The following is a 19,343-nucleotide window of genomic DNA, read 5'->3' as shown; positions in this document are numbered from 1 at the left end:
TGCATTGATTCTCATAGGAGCGGGAACCCTACTGTGAACTGCGCATGTGAGGGATCAAGGTTGCATGCTCCTTATGAGAATCTCACTAATGCCTGATGATCTGAGGTGGAACAATGTTCACCACCCACCCTCATCTGTGGAAAAATTGTCTTCCACGAAACCAGTCCCTGGTGCCAAAAAGGTTGGGGACCGCTGTCCTGGATGCTGCCTTTTGTAGGGAATACCCTGCATACTGTAGTTTGAAGCCCTTAGACCATGTGTTATAGGCATTTCAAATGCCTTCACCCCTTCACCTCTAAGCAGGGTCAAGGAGTAGGGTTTCTGATCGTGGTAAGATGTATTGGGAGAAGACTCTAGACCTGTGACTTTTGATCCTCTGATGGGGCCTATTGTTCAGTACAGAGCTTGACAGTGGATGCTCTTCTTGTTTTCTTTTCTAAACCCTTAACTACTCATGACTTTTCCGTAGTTAGCTGTTGCACAGCTTTATGTACATCATTAGAACATTTAGGTCTTTCCCCATGTTACACTGTAATAATCTGTTTACTTTTCTGTCTTTTCAGTTAGACAGGGCTTCTTGAGGGCAGGGATCGTATGTGTTTGATTTCTCCTTTCATTCAGCTAATACTTATTGAGTGTTTACTTAGGAGCTAAGCACTGCTCCAGGAACTGGGGATACAGCAGTGAACAAGACAAACAAAGATTCTTCCCCTCATTGGGCTTGCATTCTAGTGGAAGGAAGGAAACAATAAACGTAGTAGTAGGTAAATTATGTAGCATGGTATAAGATGATGAGTGTTAAAGGGAAAAATAAAGCAGAATGAAAGGAAGATTGCTGGTGGAGGAAAAGGATTTGCAATTTTAGATAAAGTGGTCAGAAAAGGTCTCACTGAGTAGTGTTGTTCACTTGAAGAAGTGGAAGACTCAAAGGAGGTGAAGGAGCAAGCCATGTGGATGCCTGAGGGGCAGGTTGTTCAGACAGAGGGAAGGCCAGTCCTCTTGGTGGATGCTTGATCATATAGGAGGATGAATGGGTGCATAAGGGCATCCAACTCATAGTCTCCTGGCCTTCTCTCCTTAGGCCTGTCCTCTCAGTCCCCAGGTGCCATGAGGAAGCCTCGTCGGAAGTCCCGGCAGAATGCCGAGGGCCGGCGCTCCCCGTCCCCCTACAGTCTGAAGTGCTCACCCACCCGGGAGACCCTAACATATGCCCAGGCCCAGCGGATTGTTGAGGTAGACATTGATGGACGCCTGCATCGTATCAGTATCTATGACCCACTCAAAATCATCACTGAGGATGAGCTAACTGCCCAGGATATCACCGAATGCAATAGTAACAAGGAAAACAGTGAACAGCCTCAGTTCCCTGGCAAGTCCAAGAAACCTTCATCCAAGGGCAAAAAGAAGGAATCCTGCTCCAAGCATGCATCTGGTACTTCCTTCCACCTCCCACAGCCCAGCTTCCGGATGGTGGACTCAGGCATCCAGCCAGAAGCACCCCCACTGCCTGCTGCCTACTATCGCTACATTGAGAAGCCACCTGAAGACCTGGATGCAGAGGTAGAGTATGACATGGATGAGGAGGACCTTGCCTGGCTGGACATGGTGAATGAAAAGCGGCGAGTAGATGGGCACAGTTTGGTGTCTGCAGACACCTTTGAGCTGCTGGTAGACCGGCTTGAGAAAGAGTCATACTTGGAGAGTCGTAGCAGTGGGGCCCAACAGTCACTCATCGATGAAGACGCTTTCTGCTGTGTGTGCCTGGATGATGAATGTCATAATAGCAACGTTATTCTCTTCTGTGACATCTGCAACCTGGCAGTACACCAGGAGTGCTATGGCGTCCCCTACATCCCTGAGGGTCAGTGGCTATGCCGCTGCTGCCTGCAGTCTCCCTCCCGGCCTGTGGATTGCGTCCTTTGCCCTAATAAGGGTGGCGCCTTCAAACAGACCAGTGATGGGCACTGGGCCCATGTGGTGTGTGCCATCTGGATCCCTGAAGTCTGCTTTGCTAACACCGTGTTCTTGGAACCTATCGAGGGTATTGACAATATCCCGCCTGCCCGCTGGAAACTAACCTGCTATATCTGCAAGCAGAAAGGGCTAGGTGCAGCCATCCAGTGCCATAAAGTGAACTGCTACACAGCATTCCACGTGACATGTGCACAGCGGGCTGGGCTCTTCATGAAGATTGAGCCCATGCGCGAAACCAGCCTTAATGGCACCATCTTTACAGTGCGCAAGACTGCGTACTGTGAGGCCCACTCGCCACCAAGTGCTGCCACTGCTCGGAGGAAGGGCGACTCCCCTAGAAGCATCAGTGAGACTGGCGATGAGGAAGGGCTAAAGGAGGGTGATGGAGAGGAGGAAGAAGAGGAAGAAGTGGAGGAAGAGGAGCAGGAAGGCCAAGGCGGGGTAAGTGGCCCCCTCAAGGGAGTGCCTAAGAAGAACAAGATGAGTTTGAAGCAGAAGATCAAGAAGGAGCCAGAGGAAGCAGGCCAAGACACACCCTCCACTCTCCCCCTGGTCACTGTGCCACAGATACCCTCTTACAGGTAAGCATGCCCAGAAGGGCTCCTTAGGGACTCATGGTTTCTTTTTGGGTTGGTGTTGGCCCTGTGCCAGGCCTTCCCTAAACACAGTTGGACACGATTCTCTTCCCAAATTTAAACTTTTTTTTTTGACCCCAGGCTCACCTGGCCTGGTTTGTGGTTTTGATTGTGCCCTCAGAGTAATGTATTTCCTTTAGTTCAAAGTGAAATAAAACACTTAAGTTACTTAGCAACTCAGGTGACAGGATATCTTAGACAGTATTTTTCAATAGGGGCACTAAGTGACATTTTGGACAGGATAATTCTTCATTATTAGAACTGTCCTGTATGTTTCTAGATGTTTAGGATCCCTGGTCATTGTAAATGCCAGTTGCATCCTCTCCCTCATTGCCTGGTCTTTGTGACAACCTCAAACAGTCCTCACGCATGTTTTCAAAAACGCTTGGGGAGGGTAGAACTAATTACCCAGTGAAGAACCACTGTTTCAGAGGATTGGCATGGCCAACTTGCAGAACTTCCAGCAAGTTCTGTCCTGGGTATGAGGCGGTGGTGGTGTGGAGAGAACATGGTATTCCTCCTCTTGAAGCTTTAGATTTAGGGATAAGAGGATCATTCAGTTCAGCTGTGTAGCTAAGCTCTGTGGACCCCCCATTGAGTCTGTAGAGAGCCCATGCTACCTGTTTTAAAATATCAGAGAGGTATCTGGAGCCATTGGAGGGATGGGAGCTTAGCAGAGAAGCAAGAGAATAGGGAAGATTTCCTAGCAGAGGCTTATCTTGGGTGGTGTTCATTAAATAGTATACACTGTTAGAGCAGGAAGGAGTCTTGGAGATTGTTCATCTGATGTAGTCCTTGCACCTTCTCCCACACCCCCAGATGAAGAAACTGCGAACACGGGAGGTAAAGTTGTTCACTCCTTTATTCATTCAATGATTTATTTATTGAGCACTTAATACATGCCATGTCCTGTTCTAAGGGATGGAACCAGGTGGAAAGTGACAGACTGTATACCACAAGAGCTGGGTCTCATGATGCCTCTAGGTTGCATTCCTGTAGTCCATCTCTCTTGGTGAGAAGCGTAGAGAGAAAGGAGTGCTGGGGAAAGAGTTGTATGAGAGCTATGAATAGGCAACCCGACTTGCCAGGCTGGGAAGAAGATATAAGTGCAAGATCGGAAGGGGGAGGCTCTTAGTGCCAGCTATTACCCAAGTTAGAATTTCAGTGACTCTGAATGTGTTTTCTAGTCACAGAGCTGTTCTAGGTTATTCTTTTTCCTGAGGTAAGTGGGTGGATGCTTAGTTCCCATCTGTAGGGAGGTTTTACCCTGAGGCTAGAATATTTGGTTGACATGTAGGTTGCTCTAGATGCCTCTTGCTGGGGCCAGCAGAGCTTGCTGACTAAGAACCAGACAAACCGACATTTGAAACCCATTTCTATCACTTAGTACCTGTGTGACCTTTGGCAAGTTGTTTAACTGTGCTAAGCCTTAGTTTATTTGTAAATGAACCCACCACATAGAGCTGTTGTGAGAAATAAATGAGATAATATAAGTAAAGCACTTAGCACAGTGTCTGGCAAATAGTAAGTGCTCAATAAATGGTGGCTGCTGCTGCTGCTGCTATTTTATTGTTACTGTTCTTTTCCCTACCTGCACAAATGCTCTTGGGATCCTCCATGGCCAAGAGGTTGTAGACGGAGGGTGCTGCCTACATCTGGGCAGGTGTGCTTGGCGTGGACATTGGTCGGGATCTCTCCTTTGGGGAAAGGCCTAGTTCTTGATTTTATAAGCTTGGCTTTGGGGCAGGAATATCTAACTGTGGAGAGGAGCAAGGCCTAGGTGAGCAATGTCCTGCCCAACATGCCCATCCTTCTAAGGTTTCAATTTATTTAGCTGTGCTTATCTTTGTTTCAATGGAGTGGCATGAAGAGAAAAAAGGAGAGGAAACATCACAGGAGCACTGAGGCCTTGCTTACCCTGTGGATAACCAGTCTGGGGATGTACTATGGTATAGCAGAGAGATCGTGGATTCAGGTCCAACCCAGATCCACCATCTTATTAGCTGCATTAGTTACTTTGACAGCTTATTCAGCTTCTGTTCCTTTACTGCCTTTCCATCTTTTGTGACATGGGAATAATGATACCCACCTTGCAATATGGATATTAAAGACAGATAATATAGGCTTGCATTCGTTCCTCTCCTACCCCTTTTCCTCCCCCAAGGAGTTACTGGCTTAAACCCTGACCTTAAGACTTTTGAGTAGTTTAGCCAGCTGCATTTTCACATTTCCCATCCTCTTACATCTTTAGATCCAATTTTTTTTTTCATTTGGTTCAAAATTAAACAACATTTTTAGGCTGCTGAGGTTTATACCATGAAAAACCAGAGGTCAAACAACTCTAAGGGGTTGCATTGGGCTCAACCTGGTTGTGGGCTACTCCCTGGTTTTATGGGACTCTCAGCCGCAGAAGGCAGGAAATAGTGGCCACATTAACCATAGCTTACCCAAGTTCCTGTTCCCTTTCACTGCTTTTATAAGAGGAGGTGGGGGTATTGAGGCATAGGCTTGTTTCTCAGTCCATACCTGGAATGAAGAAGTCTAGGACTATAGGAAACGGGGTTCTGGGAGAGGGTTCTTTTGGAGGATTAGGACTGCAAGGCAAGAGGTGGAAAAGCAAATGAAATACCTCATGCTGAATCTGAGCTGCTTAACTTTACTGTCCTTTTCAAACTTTTCTCTGAGGTGAGGTATTTGGCCATTTTATTCTGTCTTCCTGTATAAGGTTCAGAAATGAACCAGGGTCTGGATAGGATGCATGGGCTATAATCTGGGCTGCCTACTGACCCTGTCTTTCACTTCCATGTGCCTCTACTCAAGGTTGAACAAGATCTGTAGTGGTCTCTCCTTTCAGAGGAAAAACCAGTTTATGCAGCGGCTTCACAACTATTGGCTGTTGAAGCGGCAGGCACGGAATGGTGTCCCTCTTATCCGGCGCCTGCACTCCCATCTGCAGTCCCAAAGAAACGCTGAGCAGGTAGGTGCAGTGGTGATTTGAGACTAGTAGGGAGGTGGAGAGTGAAGGAAAAGGAATGGTGGTTGGGGTGGGGCTGGCATCCCTCCTTGATCCCTCCATGGAGCCTTTGCCTACCTGTCTGGGTGGCCCATCCCAGGAACAACCCCCAGCACTACAGAGATCTTCAAGCAACTCCTTCTGAATGGATGAGGCTTGACTTTGTAGAGAATTCTAGAGGAGAGTGGAGAGTACGCCCAGCTTTCCATATATGTGGGGAAAATCCTCTAGATGTGGCAGAAAGCAAGAAGTAAGCTGAATGAGAGCCAGGGTGACCACATTGTGTTAATTAGGAAAAGGCGCCCTTTCCTCAAGACATTATGCTGCCATCTGCCAAAAAATGTTTCATAGTAAATACACAAATTTACGATCTAAGTTGTAGCACACAGCCTGTCCAATTGCGGTGGCTGTTAGCCATTAGCAACTGGAGTTTGCTGCATGTTTAATGTTTTCTGCTCCTAATTTCCCTTATTTGAACTATTTAGTTCTTTGTCCCCCTTTACCTGTTCTATTCCTTCTGCCTTTAAGTGTTCCCACACTGCTGCTCTAGCGATGAAGCAAAGCTTTATGTGAGTTTGGTGCCTTCTGCATTCTGTCTGATCTCACTTTTGCCTTTTGTAACTAAACTCCTGAAGTATAAGCCTGTATCTGGCCCCCCTTGAACCTTTTGGTCCACCTGCTTCACTGAAGCCTCCCCTAAAACATCAGCTACCTTGTCCCAGGAAATCTTTCCTTATATTCTCACCTGATTGATCATTGGGCTGCATTTGACACTACAAATCACTTTGTCTAAGGGCTTCTCTGTGATACCATTTCCTGCTGCTTCTACCTCTCTGACTGTACCCTATGCTGATCCCACTTCTTGCTCTTTAATGGTAACATTCCCAGTGGCTCTGTTATCTGCTTGTTTGCTTGGAGAACATGTCCACTCTCATAATCGACAATAACTGTATAATAGCAGCTCCAGGCTTTTTGTCTTGTCCTCATCCCTTTTTTCTGCCATCAGTCCCTCAGGGACATTTCCATGTGGATGTGGTTAACTTGTAACTCAAATATTGGACATTAATTATCTTTTTTCCTCTCAGTAAACTTATTTCCCCATCATTATGGCTCTCCCCTCCCTCCTGACTCATATCAAGAGTTCCCCACCTTGGAGTTACTTTTGACTCTTTACTCCCTAATGGGCCACTGTTGTTCATCCCTTAAGCTGCTTTGGGGGCTTTCTCAACATGGTTTTTTGTCTTCATTCTGCAGCTCTCCTGCTCATCCATGCCCTCTTAATCTCAGCAATAGCTTTCTAGGTGATCTCTAGCCTCTAATTCTTTCTTTGCTCTACAACTGGTAGTTTCTTATTCACATGCTGTTGGGATCCTCCATGGCCAAGAGGTTGTAGAGGGAGGGTGCTGCCGACATCTGGCAGGTGTGCTTGGCAGGGACATTGGTGGGGATCTGTCCTTTGGGGAAAGGCCTACTTCTTGATTTTATAAGCTTGGCTTTGGGGCAGGAATGTCTGACTATGGAGAGGAGCAAGGCCTAGGTGAGCAATGTCCTGCTCTTCCATTCTCTTACTTCCTCTTCCAGAGTATACTCCTCTTTCTAGGCAGGTGAAGTTAAGGCTCTTTTGCCTTACATTTGAAGCTTCTTATTAGCTGTATCCTAGATCTTCCTTGGCTTTGTAGTTCTCCAGCATCTCTGTTCTGGCCAGCCTGTTTTGCTTACTAAGCAAAGAATCACTAATTCTGCCTCTACATTTCTACCCCTTTCATCCCTTTGGTTCCAGGAGAGACCTTCCTTACTACTTTGTCCATCCATGTCTGTCACCTACCTATATGTAAAACTCTAGTAAGATTCTTCACCAGGAAGCTTCTCTGATCTAACCTCCACCTACTCAGATCTTCTATTTTGTATCCTCTTAGCATTTATATTATTAGTTTTTATTATCTTTATGCTAATAGGCCCTTGTGCTTCAGGCTCTAGGTCTCTTCCCTTCCCCTGACTCCAACTGTAATCTTTTCTAGGGCAGGAATCATAATTTGTTTGTTGTTGTTTTACCAAAGTATGTTCAAGCTTATAGTAAGAACCTCACTTTGTTTTCTAGCCAAGTGAAAGCTCTAGGGTGAAATTCTTTTCACCCCTGAGGTCAGTTTTCTTATGAAATTCTTTCTGACCCAAAGGGCCATAGCTGCTCTCTGGTATACCTGGGGGTAGGGGGAAGTAGTCCCAGATCCTACTCCAGCAAAGGTTATTGCTTTATAATGAAGAAACAGTGCTATAATACTGGGGCAGCTCAGGAAGAAGGCATGGGGTAGAGAAGGGTGGAAGGGCTCTTGGAACTGTGGGTCAAGGAAGGGGACAAGACTTTTACCTGCTGCAGCCCCAGGAGGTGTGAACAGGGAGAGGACTTTTGCAAGAAGGAGGTTCCTAGTCCCTCCTCTCTTCCTTCCTGCAGCGAGAGCAAGATGAGAAGACAAGTGCAGTGAAGGAAGAGCTGAAGTATTGGCAGAAGCTCCGGCATGACTTGGAGCGGGCGCGGCTGCTGATTGAGCTGATTCGGAAGAGAGAGAAGCTCAAACGGGAGCAGGTAAGGAGGAGCCCCCAGCCCTAGACCCCTAGTTCAAGGTCACTTTCTCCCACTATTAGTCTAGTATTGGGAAATCTGGGAGCCCCTGCCTTTTGCTAGCTTTCTTTCTCCCCTCCCTACCCAGGATTGTAGGCTCCAAGAGCTGCCTACTTTGTATTAGCTGTGGTGCTACTGATGGTTTCTGTATTTTGGGTTTCAGCTCCTGGTGGCCTCAAGCATAAGCTTAATATCATATGCCTGGGCCCGTCCCTGGAATTTCTGATTCAGGAAGTCTCAGAGAGAGCCTGGCCTTGAGGATTTTGGAAAGCTTCTTAGGCCATTCTAATGGGCATCATCAGTTGAAAGCCTCTGGCCTGGGAACTTCTGAGGGTTCTCACTTGACCCTTAAACACTTATGGTCTTGAATCATTTAAATTTTCTATTTATCCTCTGTTCTAGGAGATTTTAAGCCCCTGAGCATAGGAAATGTTGAGGTAGGTAGTGTAACACAGTGGTTTAGGAACACGAGCTATGGCACAGACTTACTGGGTTTAAATCCTGCCTCTTCTACTTACTACCTGTGTGACATTAAGCAAGTTCTTTAATCGCTTAATATATCGGTTTTCTCACCTGGAATATGGGGGTAATTATAGAGCCTACAACCTAAGGTTGTTTTGAGGATTAGAAGGCTTAGTCTATGTAAAGAATTTAGAACAGTGCCTGGCACATAGTGACAGAGAAGTGTCAGCTGCTGTCATTATTATTGTCATCAATTTTTTGCTTCCCTGCAGTGTCTACTACACATGGCAGAGAGCAAATACTATTTTTTTTTTTTTTTTTTTTTTTTTTTTTTGAGATGGAGTCTCGCTCTGCTGCCCAGGCTGGAGTACAGTGGCTGGATCTCAGCTCACTGCAAGCTCTGCCTCCTGGCTTTACGCCATTCTCCTGCCTCAGCCTCCCGAGTAGCTGGTACTACGGGCGCCCGCCACCTCGCCCGGCTAGGTTGTTTTTGTATTTTTTAGTAGAGACGGTATTTCACCGTTAGCCAGGATGGTCTCGATCTCCTGACCTCGTGATCCGCCCATCTCGGCCTCCCAAAGTGCTGGGATTACAGGCTTGAGCCACCGTGCCCGGCACAAATACTATTAATTGAGTAGATGAAAAGCCAAAACTGTTCTCTCTGGGCTAGGAATAGCAGCTGTCACTCACATGCTTCAGAGGCCCGGGTTAAAGATGTTCGTTTCTTGCCGGACACAGTGGCTCATGCCTGTAATCCCAGCACTTAGGGAAGCAGAGGCAGGAGGATAGGTTGAGTCCAGGAGTTTGAGACGAACCTGGGCAACAAACAAGACCTGTTCTCCATAAAAAGGGGGGAAAAAAGATGTTTCTTTCTCTTTCTCCAAATTCTAATTCATTGTTCAGCCTTAGCACAACTCCTTTTCTAGCAGGCCAGTAGCCTGAGTTTCCTCCTCATAGCCTGGGCAGCTTATGCCGTATTTACCATGGATGGCCATGGAGGACATCTCAGGACCTTCTTCAAGGGTTCAAAATGTCTGTGCTATCCCAGGCATGATCCCACAGCTGAACTTCTTATCTCATCTCTGGTTCAGAGAAATGAGAGAGAGAAAAAGGCCCTGGTCCTGAGGAAGTAGGCAGGCCTGTTTTGATATAGCCAAAAGTTGGGAATTTTCTATAGTCTTAATTTGTGGCTTCCCAACTTTTCACATTAGGGCATATGTAGAAAATAGCATTTGTACAGCATACTACTGTAAATATATGAAGCTACTTGTCACTTGCGGGGGCAAGCCTGGAGGCCCTGGTGACCCCAAATGCTCCAAGGGCTGATGGAGTCAGTATCTCAGCACACTGAATGGGAAATTCTGGTTCAAGCACATTTTACATCATCGTGTCCCTTGGACTAGTCAGACTTGGGTTCAAATCCTATCTCTATTCTTTTCTAGCCAGATAACCTTAGACTAATAACTCTTGCATCATGCTCTCTCTAATCCTCAGATTCCATATATATATTTTTTTAATTTGTATTTTTTTCTTTGAGTCCTTAGTGATCCTTGTTCTGATCTATATTTGTAAAATGGGGATAATAATTTCTGTTTCAGGGTTATTGTGATGATTAATAGAGGTAATACAAGTACAGAGTTAGTGTGGCATAATGGTCAAGAGCACTTACTGTGGAACCGCTGTCTGGTACTGAATTCCAACTCCGTTCCTTATTAGCTATGACTTTAGGCCCGTTACTTAGTCGTTCTGTGCCTTAGTTTCCTCTTTGTAAAATACCTCATCTGTTCCTACCTCATATACTCATTTATTTTACATAAAATGCTTAGAACATTACCTGGCATTTAGTAAGGGCTATATTAAGTAAGTGTTAATTATTGTAATTGTAATGATAATTGTTATTGTTACTGTAAATTTTAGTATGGTGTTTGGTACATACGAAACAATCATAAGATAGTAGCTGTTGGTATCATTATTCCACCCAACCGAGCTGACGGTTGGGTGATAGCTCCTCATACTGGTCAGCTTAATATTCTATGAAAATTTGTTGTACATGATTGGTAAAAGTCAAGCTATCATGAAAAAGTTTCAGTACAGTTTTGCAGGGGATGTCCTGATCTGATCTCACCCCAACTTCCCCACAGGTCAAAGTCCAGCAGGCTGCCATGGAGCTGGAGTTGATGCCATTCAATGTTCTGTTGAGGACAACACTGGACCTGCTTCAGGAGAAGGATCCTGCACACATCTTTGCAGAACCAGTCAACTTGAGTGAGGCAAGTTCCCCCACTTTCCAAGTAGTAAATTCTTCCTGAACTGGAACAGGGTCTGAGTAGGGTAGGAAGGAGTTGGGCCACAGGGTGTACAAAACCAGGGGTAGGAGGGTGGGTCTGGCGAAGCTAGTAGACTTGCCCTTGATGAGGGGTCAGCAGGCCAGGGTGGGCCAGGACCATAGGACTCTGAGTTAGCCTGGCTTGGCCAAATCAGAAACCGAGGAGGCCAAGACTATTGGTGAAGGGTGTGCCTGTTTGGCTAGTAAATGGTTGTTGTAATTGTACAGGTTTTATATGTTTAGGTTCCAGATTACCTGGAATTCATATCCAAGCCAATGGATTTTTCTACTATGAGGCGGAAGCTGGAGTCCCACCTGTACCGCACCTTGGAGGAGTTTGAGGAGGACTTTAACCTTATAGTTACCAACTGCATGAAGTATAATGCTAAAGACACAATTTTCCACCGAGCAGCTGTCCGCCTGCGGGACCTGGGAGGGGCCATCCTACGGCATGCCCGGCGGCAGGCAGAGAACATCGGCTATGACCCCGAGAGGGGCACTCACCTGCCCGAGTCACCCAAATTGGAAGACTTTTACCGCTTCTCCTGGGAAGACGGTGAGAGGCCTGGATGGGTGGGGAGGAGAGGGGCCAGGAGGAGGCACAGGACCAGAGTCTACAGAGTGAGGGATCAGGGTGGTCTTTGGGGCTATAGGTAGACTCCAGGAGCAAAGCTGAGGGTGAGCACAGACTGAGGTATACCTTTGTGGCTAGAATAGTTCTAAGGGTTAAAGTTTAACTAATGCACTCAGCACTTCTTAAGTGGTAGAAAAGGGGAATCAGGTACTCGTGGTCTGTTTGAAAAGCTTAAAGCCTCATCAGAGGTCTTCCTTTCTTGGATCCCCTCTGTATGGCATTGGAGCATGGGACAGGGAGAGTGCATTGCTGGTGTGTGTCTGGCTCATTCAGAAGATTGCAGGTGGAGGACCAGAAAAATGGAATTGCCTCTGAGCCCCACACGCTGCCTGTCCCTGCTGTCTGCTTCTCGATGGCAGCAGCCAGTCACTCAGGCCAGGGTATTGCCAAGCTGCCTCATGCCTGCTCCATGGAGCCCATAATCGTGACTGTGAACTGCTTCCTGCAGACGTTTCCCAGATTCTGACCTTGTCCCTGTGGCTGCCTTCTGGGCAGTGGTGTTGCAGGGCCAAGGCCCACAGTGACGCTGCTGGAAGCTGCTGGCCCAGGCATTCCAAGAGAGAGTTTTGCATCCGAAGGATTCGGCCCCTTTCTCTTGCCCTGTGCTGGGCAGGTCCTTCAGCCCCTTCTGTCCTCCCTTCTCCCTGGCAGTGGACAACATCCTCATCCCAGAGAACCGGGCCCATTTGTCCCCAGAGGTGCAGCTGAAGGAGCTGCTGGAGAAACTGGACCTGGTGAGCGCCATGCGGTCCAGTGGGGCCCGCACCCGCCGTGTCCGCCTGCTACGTCGGGAGATCAATGCCCTTCGGCAGAAGCTGGCACAGCCACCACCACCACAGCCACCATCACTGAACAAGACAGTATCCAATGGGGAGCTGCCAGCAGGGCCCCAGGGGGATGCAGCTGTGCTGGAGCAGGCCTTGCAGGAGGAGCCAGAAGACGATGGGGACAGAGGTGAGAGATAGTCACAGGCAGGCAGGGGGTTGGAGGGTAAAGAGGGATGAAGGCTAAGCTGAAATCTAATAATGGGGTATCCTTTCTGAGTTTAGATCTGACACTTATGGGCAAGCAAAAGCCCTTGGAAGGGTCACATTTCCATGTATACACAGGGATGATGTTCAAAATATTTAATAATCAATAGAGACCAAAATTTATCCATCTCAGTAAATATTGGCTGTTGTATTGGAGTGGGCTCCCAAAGGCCTCTGATGTGGATATTTAGTTGCTGGATTGTGGGGAGTTTCTGGTGCTGCAGCCCAGCAGCTGTTTATTAGCCAATTAAGTATGTCAGTATTTTACACCTGATACAGCCGTATTGTACATACCAGTTAAATATCAGCCTACCTTGTATCATCATGTGGAGACACTCTTAGAGCAGGTTAGGTTGGGGTGTGAGGGGATAGCAGAGAAGGAAAGACCCCGGGCTTTTGAGCCACCTCATGGTTTTTACCCCATTTGGCTGAATCTATAGGCCCATCTCAAGTAGAGAGGCCGGACTATAAAAGATAGTTGGTTTCCACAGATTTTCTTAATCTTGAGAAAAGACAAAAAAGAAGAAAAGACAGCTGGGGAAGTGATTCTCAGAAACCCAGGAACGTTATAAGCTAAGCTGCTTCTCATTCTTCCCCTTCACTGGGGATGGAATTGTCTCCCTCATACCTGCCTTCGGATCTGAGCCTACAGGTTGGGAGAGCCTGTCACACACACAGTTCAAAAGGCTGGAAGTTACTTCCAATGGATAGGGGCCCAAATCGTAGGTAACAGACCATTTTATTTGAGGTTGGCAGAGAATGGGGACATGGTTGAGAGATCATATTTGACATCAGAGGGCTTTGTGTCCATTGTAACTCCTCTGGACTCCCCATGTGACAGTCAGCATGCCACTTGTATCCCTACTTCTGGGGCTGTTGGCAGTGCAGAGTTGTGTCCAGTAGGCCAACGGCATCGCCTAGAAAACTAAAAAAAAAAAAAAAAAAAAAAATGTCGTAGCCTCACCTCCTGTAGATTCAGTTAGGGATATCTGGGCTTTGGCCTGGAAGTCTCAATTTTTAAAAGTTTCAAGGTGGTAGGTGAGCAGACATGTTTGGCAACCACTGATTTAACTTACTTGGTCTCTGTTTTTCACATTTTTGAACTTTTTCTGCATGCTGTACTTGCTGTCACTTGGGTGATGTGAAATAAAATCGATTGACAGATGAGAAAACTCTTGAGTCCAGTGAGAATTGTAGATACCTAATCTATCAAGCTGAGACTTACCTATTTATTGATTAAGCATGTGACTTTCTTGGGTGTAGAGCAATGGTTTGCAATCCTCACTTCATTAGACTCACCTGGTAAGCTTTAAAAAACAAATAGCCTATCTTTACAAATTTGGTTTCAGTTGGTGTGGGGTGGAGCCTAGGCATTGGAATTTTTGAGAAACTTCCTATGTGATTCTTATACACAGCCAGGGTTGAGAACTACTAGTGTAGATAAAACTTATTTCTCCTGGGGATGGGTACAGTGGCTCATCGCTGTGATCCCAGCACTTTGGGAGGCAGAGGCAGGGGGATTGTTTGAGGCCAGGAGTTTGAGACTAGCCTGGGCAACATACTAAGACTCTGTTTCTACAAAAATTTTTTTAAAAAATTAGCCAGGCGTGGTGGTGTGTACTTGCAGATCTAGCTACTTTGGAGACTGAGGCAGGATCATCACTTGAGCCCAGGAGTTTGCAGTTGCAGTGCACTGTGATCAGACCACTGCACTCCAGCCTGGTCAACAGAGCAAGATCCTGTCTCTGAAAAAAAACAAACCTAATCCTCCTTTCTCTTTGCTTTAGATCTAAAACCTTGAATGCATCTCAAGCCTTTTAACAGCCCATGCTTTTGGTCCTTGGTTATCAGTGTCAGTATCTAGCCTGTAGGAGCAGACTCTTTCTAAAATGTTCAAGCAGGTTCTCTTTTTTTCTAATAGATGACTCCAAACTGCCTCCTCCACCAACCCTGGAGCCCACTGGGCCTGCGCCTTCCTTGTCTGAGCAAGAATCCCCGCCAGAGCCCCCAACTCTGAAACCCATCAATGATAGCAAACCTCCAAGCCGGTTCCTGAAGCCCAGAAAGGTGGAAGAAGATGAGCTCTTGGAAAAATCACCACTGCAGCTAGGGAGTGAGCCTTTGCAACGCTTGCTCAGTGACAATGGCATCAACAGACTATCCCTCATGACCCCTGACACCCCGGGCGGTACCCCACTTAGTGGTGTGGGTCGCCGCACATCAGTCCTCTTCAAGAAGGCCAAGAATGGGGTTAAGCTACAGAGAAGCCCAGACAGGGCCCTGGAGAACGGCGAGGACCATGGTGTGGCAGGCTCTCCTGCCTCTCCAGCCAGCATCGAGGATGAGCGCCACTCCCGGAAGCGGCCAAGGAGCGGGAGCTGTAGTGAGAGTGAAGGGGAGAGGTCCCCCCAGCAGGAGGAAGAGACAGGTGACCCTGCCTGTGACTTCTCTTGATACTTCGCATCTGCTTTTCTGCTTTGCCTTGCCAATCAGCACCTTCCCCAATTGGCCATCTCTCTAATGGCCCCATTGGACAGCAATAGTAGCATTGAGGGCACCATAGCTCACAGTTGGGCCTGGCATGTGAGTAGCAGCCAGGGGAAATAGGCTTTGAGCAGGTATTTTCCAGAGAGCCAGATTGTGTCTGGGACTCTCATTGGCCCTGAGGGTAAAGCAATGTTGTATAAAGTAAAATGATTCCTACCTTCATTTCAGTTCATTCATCAAATATTTGTGTCAGGCACCATTCTAGGCATTGGGAGAAAAAATCAATGAGCAAAACAGACAAAAATCTCCTTTCTTATGGGGGAATACATTAAAAGCAAATGAGTAAACTGTATCTTGTATTAGAAGCTTTGGAGAAAGATCTAGCAGGGAAGGAATGCTAGAGTGGTCTTAGGGTGGCCAGGTCTTCTAGGGAGGTAACGTTTGAGTAAAGATCTGAAGGAACTGAAGGCATGAGCTATTTGTATGTCTAGGGGAAGAACATTCCAAAAAGATAGACTAGAAAGTACATAGGCCCTGGAGGTGGGAACATGCCTACATGTCTGAGGAACAGTGAGGGAACCAGTTTGGCTGCAGCAGAGGGGGTGGAGTGGGGTGAGGTGGTGATAGAGGTAGGTAATGGAGGTTCCATTACTAAAGAGAATTTTTTTTTTTTTTTTTTTTTAAGTGGAGATAGGGTTTCACCTGTTGGCCAGGCTGGTCACCTTATCCCAAGTGATTTACCTGCCTTAGCCTCCCAAAGTGATGGGATTACAGGCGCGAGCCACCGTGCCCCACCTAAAGTGTTCTTGATATACATCCAGCAAGAGCAAGAGCTAGTCATGAGTAAGTGTGGGGAAGTAATACAATAAGTCAGACTTAATTCCAGCTCTGGAAGGTTCACAGGCCATTGGGCAAATGAGTCTCTCAAAATGTAGAGAAATCACAGTGGTGAACAGTATGTTGTGGTGAGAGGTAGCATTGCTAGAGGTGTTCAGGGAATTTGAGCTGTAGGAGTTGGCCTGAGCTGGCCCTATGGGATGAGGGCAGACTGGCAAGGAGTGGTTATGAAGGCCTCAGGCCGGGGTGTGTGGGAACGAGGAGGACAGAATCTCTGTGAGGGACAGCTTAGAGAGGGGCTTCCCAGAGCATCAGGAGCCAAGACTGGATGGGTAAGATGGGACTGAATGTGAAGGACTTTGAAGCCGGGCAGAGTACTTAGGTCTTGGTGGGTTAGGGAAGACCCACTTTCTTGGCAGGGAGGGCTGCTCTTGGCTTTTGCTCTTTGTGTCCCTCATGTACTTTTATGTGGTGACTTTAGACTGTGTGGCCAGCACTTGCTTTTCTGTCTTCTTGCCTGACATTTTGTTTTCAACAATACCTTCCCATCTCATCTGGCCAAAACTTTTCTGTGTCAGGGGAGTAAGTTGGTATATAGAGGCAAGAGCCTAAGGCCTGGAGTTAGGCATACCTGCGCTCAAATCCCCAATTTCTTACTGGCTGTTTAACCACAGGAAAATTAGTTAACTTCTCTGAGCCTGTTTCCTTATTCCTAATAGGGGGTTTCTGATACCTACCTTGCAGGGTTCTAAGAACTAGAAATACCCTTTATAAAGCACTTGGCATATAGCAGTAGATGGTAGCAGTTACTGTCATCCTCTCAGCTGAATCAGGCTTAGCCATACAGGGCTGAGAACACTGCATTAAAAGAATGAGAGATCCTGCTATTGGGAAGTAGCTCTGTACATGAGGCCCATCCAACCTGAGGGGGCCTGTTGCTTGGAGATACTGCTAGAATCCTGTCTCTCTCTCACCATCCCAGTTGCCTGGCACTCAGGAATACTTCTACACAACCTTAGTTGAATCTCACAAAAAGAGGTGTTGATCCTTCGTAAGTGAAGCACCCAAGACACAGATGGCTTCAGTGATTTAAATTGTGGTAATAATGTTAGAGGCAGAGCCAGGTCCCAGGATAGACATTGTGGCTCAGACACCTGCTCTTATAGAAGGGACTTGCCTCACAGTTTTCTAGTTAAGGTGTCTGTAATTTACAGCTTTCAAATCAGGTGCCTGGTCCATCTCTGCACACCTCTTGGCTCAGCTGTTAGAATTATAGGACTTTTAGTGTGGTTGGCAGTTAGATAAAGGCCAGGCACAGTGGCTCATGCCTGTAATCCCAGCACTTTGGGAGGCTGAGGCAGAAGGATTACTTGAGCCCAGGAGCTCGAGACCAGCCTAAGCAATATGGCAAGACCTGGTTTCTACAAAGTTAAAAAGTTACCTGGGCATAGGGTGCATGCCTGTGGTCACAGCTACTCAGGAAGTTGAGGCAGGGGATCACTGGAACCCAGACTACTGAGGCCCCAGTGAGCCTTGTTTACACCACTGCACTCCAGCCTGGGCAACAGCGAGACCCTATCTCAAAAAATAGAAAAATAAATGTGGATAGATAGGAGAGTAGAAGCCTTCACTTCAAGGTCACATACCTGGGATGACCAAACAGCCTTCATTTGCCTTTGAAGGACTCCCCACTGTAAACAGACCTTCTCTCATACATACTGAATAGTAAGTAAGGTATTATCTTCATTTCACAAAAGGAGGGTCAAGAGACCTCAAAGAGAGAAAAGGAACCTGTGTTTCAGAGCCCAGCCTAGAACCTCAGGTTCTGACTCTCCCTCCCAGGAAGTTCTGGGCTGCTTTAGTTCTGCTGAAGAGTACCCCCATCCTCAATTTGGATTAGCCCTGCAAGGTATCTCAGGGTGTGGTTGACAAAGGGCCCTTATCCTTCTCTAGTCTCTCTTGACACGACCCCCAAAGAATCAAACTAGCTATTGCCAGCTATGTGATGCATAGGTTATGTGAGTGTTTATCTGAAGAGGCAAGGTGGGTGGGCTCCTGAAAAAGGCAGAGAAGATTACCTGATAATTGAGATTTGAAATTAGAAGCAAATCCAGGGACTTGTGAGCCAGCCAGGGTGGGAGAAGTCTTAGTATCTCCCTGTGTAGCCAAATGACAGTAGCTGAGTGAGCTGTGTGCTATGGTTTCCTTAAAGTAAAAGCAGAAGGATGGGAAGGAAATTGCAGTGTCTGCTCCTTGCCCTAGCCAGCAATATTTCCCCCCAGACTTTTGTCTTGATCATATCTTCATCATCACCCAAGACCCATTTCTCACAGGGAAAGGAATAGCCATCCTCTCCACTCCTCACTGAGCCCTCCTGAGGTGGCTGTCTCACCCTGTAGCATGTGTTGGGAAGGGGGATTTCTGCACTCAGACTCACTGTGTGTGTCCTTGGCAGGCATGACCAACGGCTTTGGAAAACACACCGAAAGCGGGTCTGACTCGGAATGTAGTTTGGGTCTCAGTGGTGGACTGGCATTTGAAGCTTGCAGGTAAGAACACATTTCCCAAAGCTTTGTCAGCAGCTCTGCCACCCCTCCTTTTACTCTCCATTCAGCTACAGGTTGAACCTCTTCCTGCTTACCTTTTTCTCTCCCCCCACTCCTGCTATTTCCTGCGGCCTCTTATCTGTAACTCTGGGAGTTCCTAGGAAACAGGGTGACCCTTGACTCTCAGGTCTGATCTGAGAGAGGAAGAGTAGTGCTGATGCTTTACAGGGTTTGTGGGACTGAATTTGGACTCTAGAGGATAGGGAAAGCTAAATCTCGTATTGCTCAGTGAAATTAACATTTGAGCCAAAGTCCCCTGCTGCCCCTATACACATACTTAGACAACCCAGCCTGTTAAAGACTTGGTTTTGCTCTTTGCCTTTTGGGGTGTCATTGCCTCTTTATAGAGGTGTGGTGTAGGTATATGAAATGACCAAGTAGGAAATTTAGAATTGCCTTTTTTTTTTTTTTTCTTTTGAGACGGACTCTTGCTCTGCCGCCCAGGTTGGAGTGGAGTGGCCCGATCTTGGCTCACTGCAACCTCCGCCTCCTGGGTTCAAGTGATTCTCCTGCCTCAGCCTCCTGAATTGCTGGGAGTACAGGCACATGCCACCATGCCCAACTAATTTTTGTATTTTTAGTAGAGATGAGGTTTCACCATGTTGGCCAGGCTGGTCTTGAACTCCTGACCTCAAGTGATCTGCCTGCCGCAGCCTCCCAAAGTGCTGGAATTACAGGTGTGAGCCACCGTGTCTGGCCTGTTTTATTCAGACAAAGGCCC

At 47.0% G+C, this 19,343-nt stretch overlaps 1 protein-coding gene across 8 annotated transcripts in view; it reads left to right on the top strand.

Annotated features, from left to right (window-relative positions):
- Window positions 1-19,343, top strand: part of BRPF3 (bromodomain and PHD finger containing 3) — a 35,926-nt gene that overhangs the window by 2,608 nt on the left and 13,975 nt on the right. For 7 of the 8 annotated variants that reach the window (XR_002731715.3, XR_002731714.3, XR_002731716.3 and 4 more), the window contains exons 2-9: window positions 1,082-2,555; window positions 5,430-5,586; window positions 8,072-8,203; window positions 10,843-10,971; window positions 11,271-11,583; window positions 12,313-12,615; window positions 14,614-15,120; window positions 18,472-18,565. Coding sequence is in view for 5 of the 8 variants with exons in the window: in XM_023212648.3 (XP_023068416.1) it covers window positions 1,108-2,555; window positions 5,430-5,586; window positions 8,072-8,203; window positions 10,843-10,971; window positions 11,271-11,583; window positions 12,313-12,615; window positions 14,614-15,120; window positions 18,472-18,565 (3,083 nt within the window). In the remaining 3 variants the exon portion in view is untranslated. The remainder of the gene's footprint in view (window positions 1-1,081; window positions 2,556-5,429; window positions 5,587-8,071; window positions 8,204-10,842; window positions 10,972-11,270; window positions 11,584-12,312; window positions 12,616-14,613; window positions 15,121-18,471; window positions 18,566-19,343) is intronic. The other variant, XM_023212646.3, reaches the window with a different exon arrangement.

This window comes from Piliocolobus tephrosceles, chromosome 5, assembly GCF_002776525.5.
Source record: "Piliocolobus tephrosceles isolate RC106 chromosome 5, ASM277652v3, whole genome shotgun sequence".
NCBI classification, from domain to species: domain Eukaryota; kingdom Metazoa; phylum Chordata; class Mammalia; order Primates; family Cercopithecidae; genus Piliocolobus; species Piliocolobus tephrosceles.
Note: the sequence above shows the minus strand (reverse complement) of the source record. Positions and strands in the feature narration are given on the sequence as shown.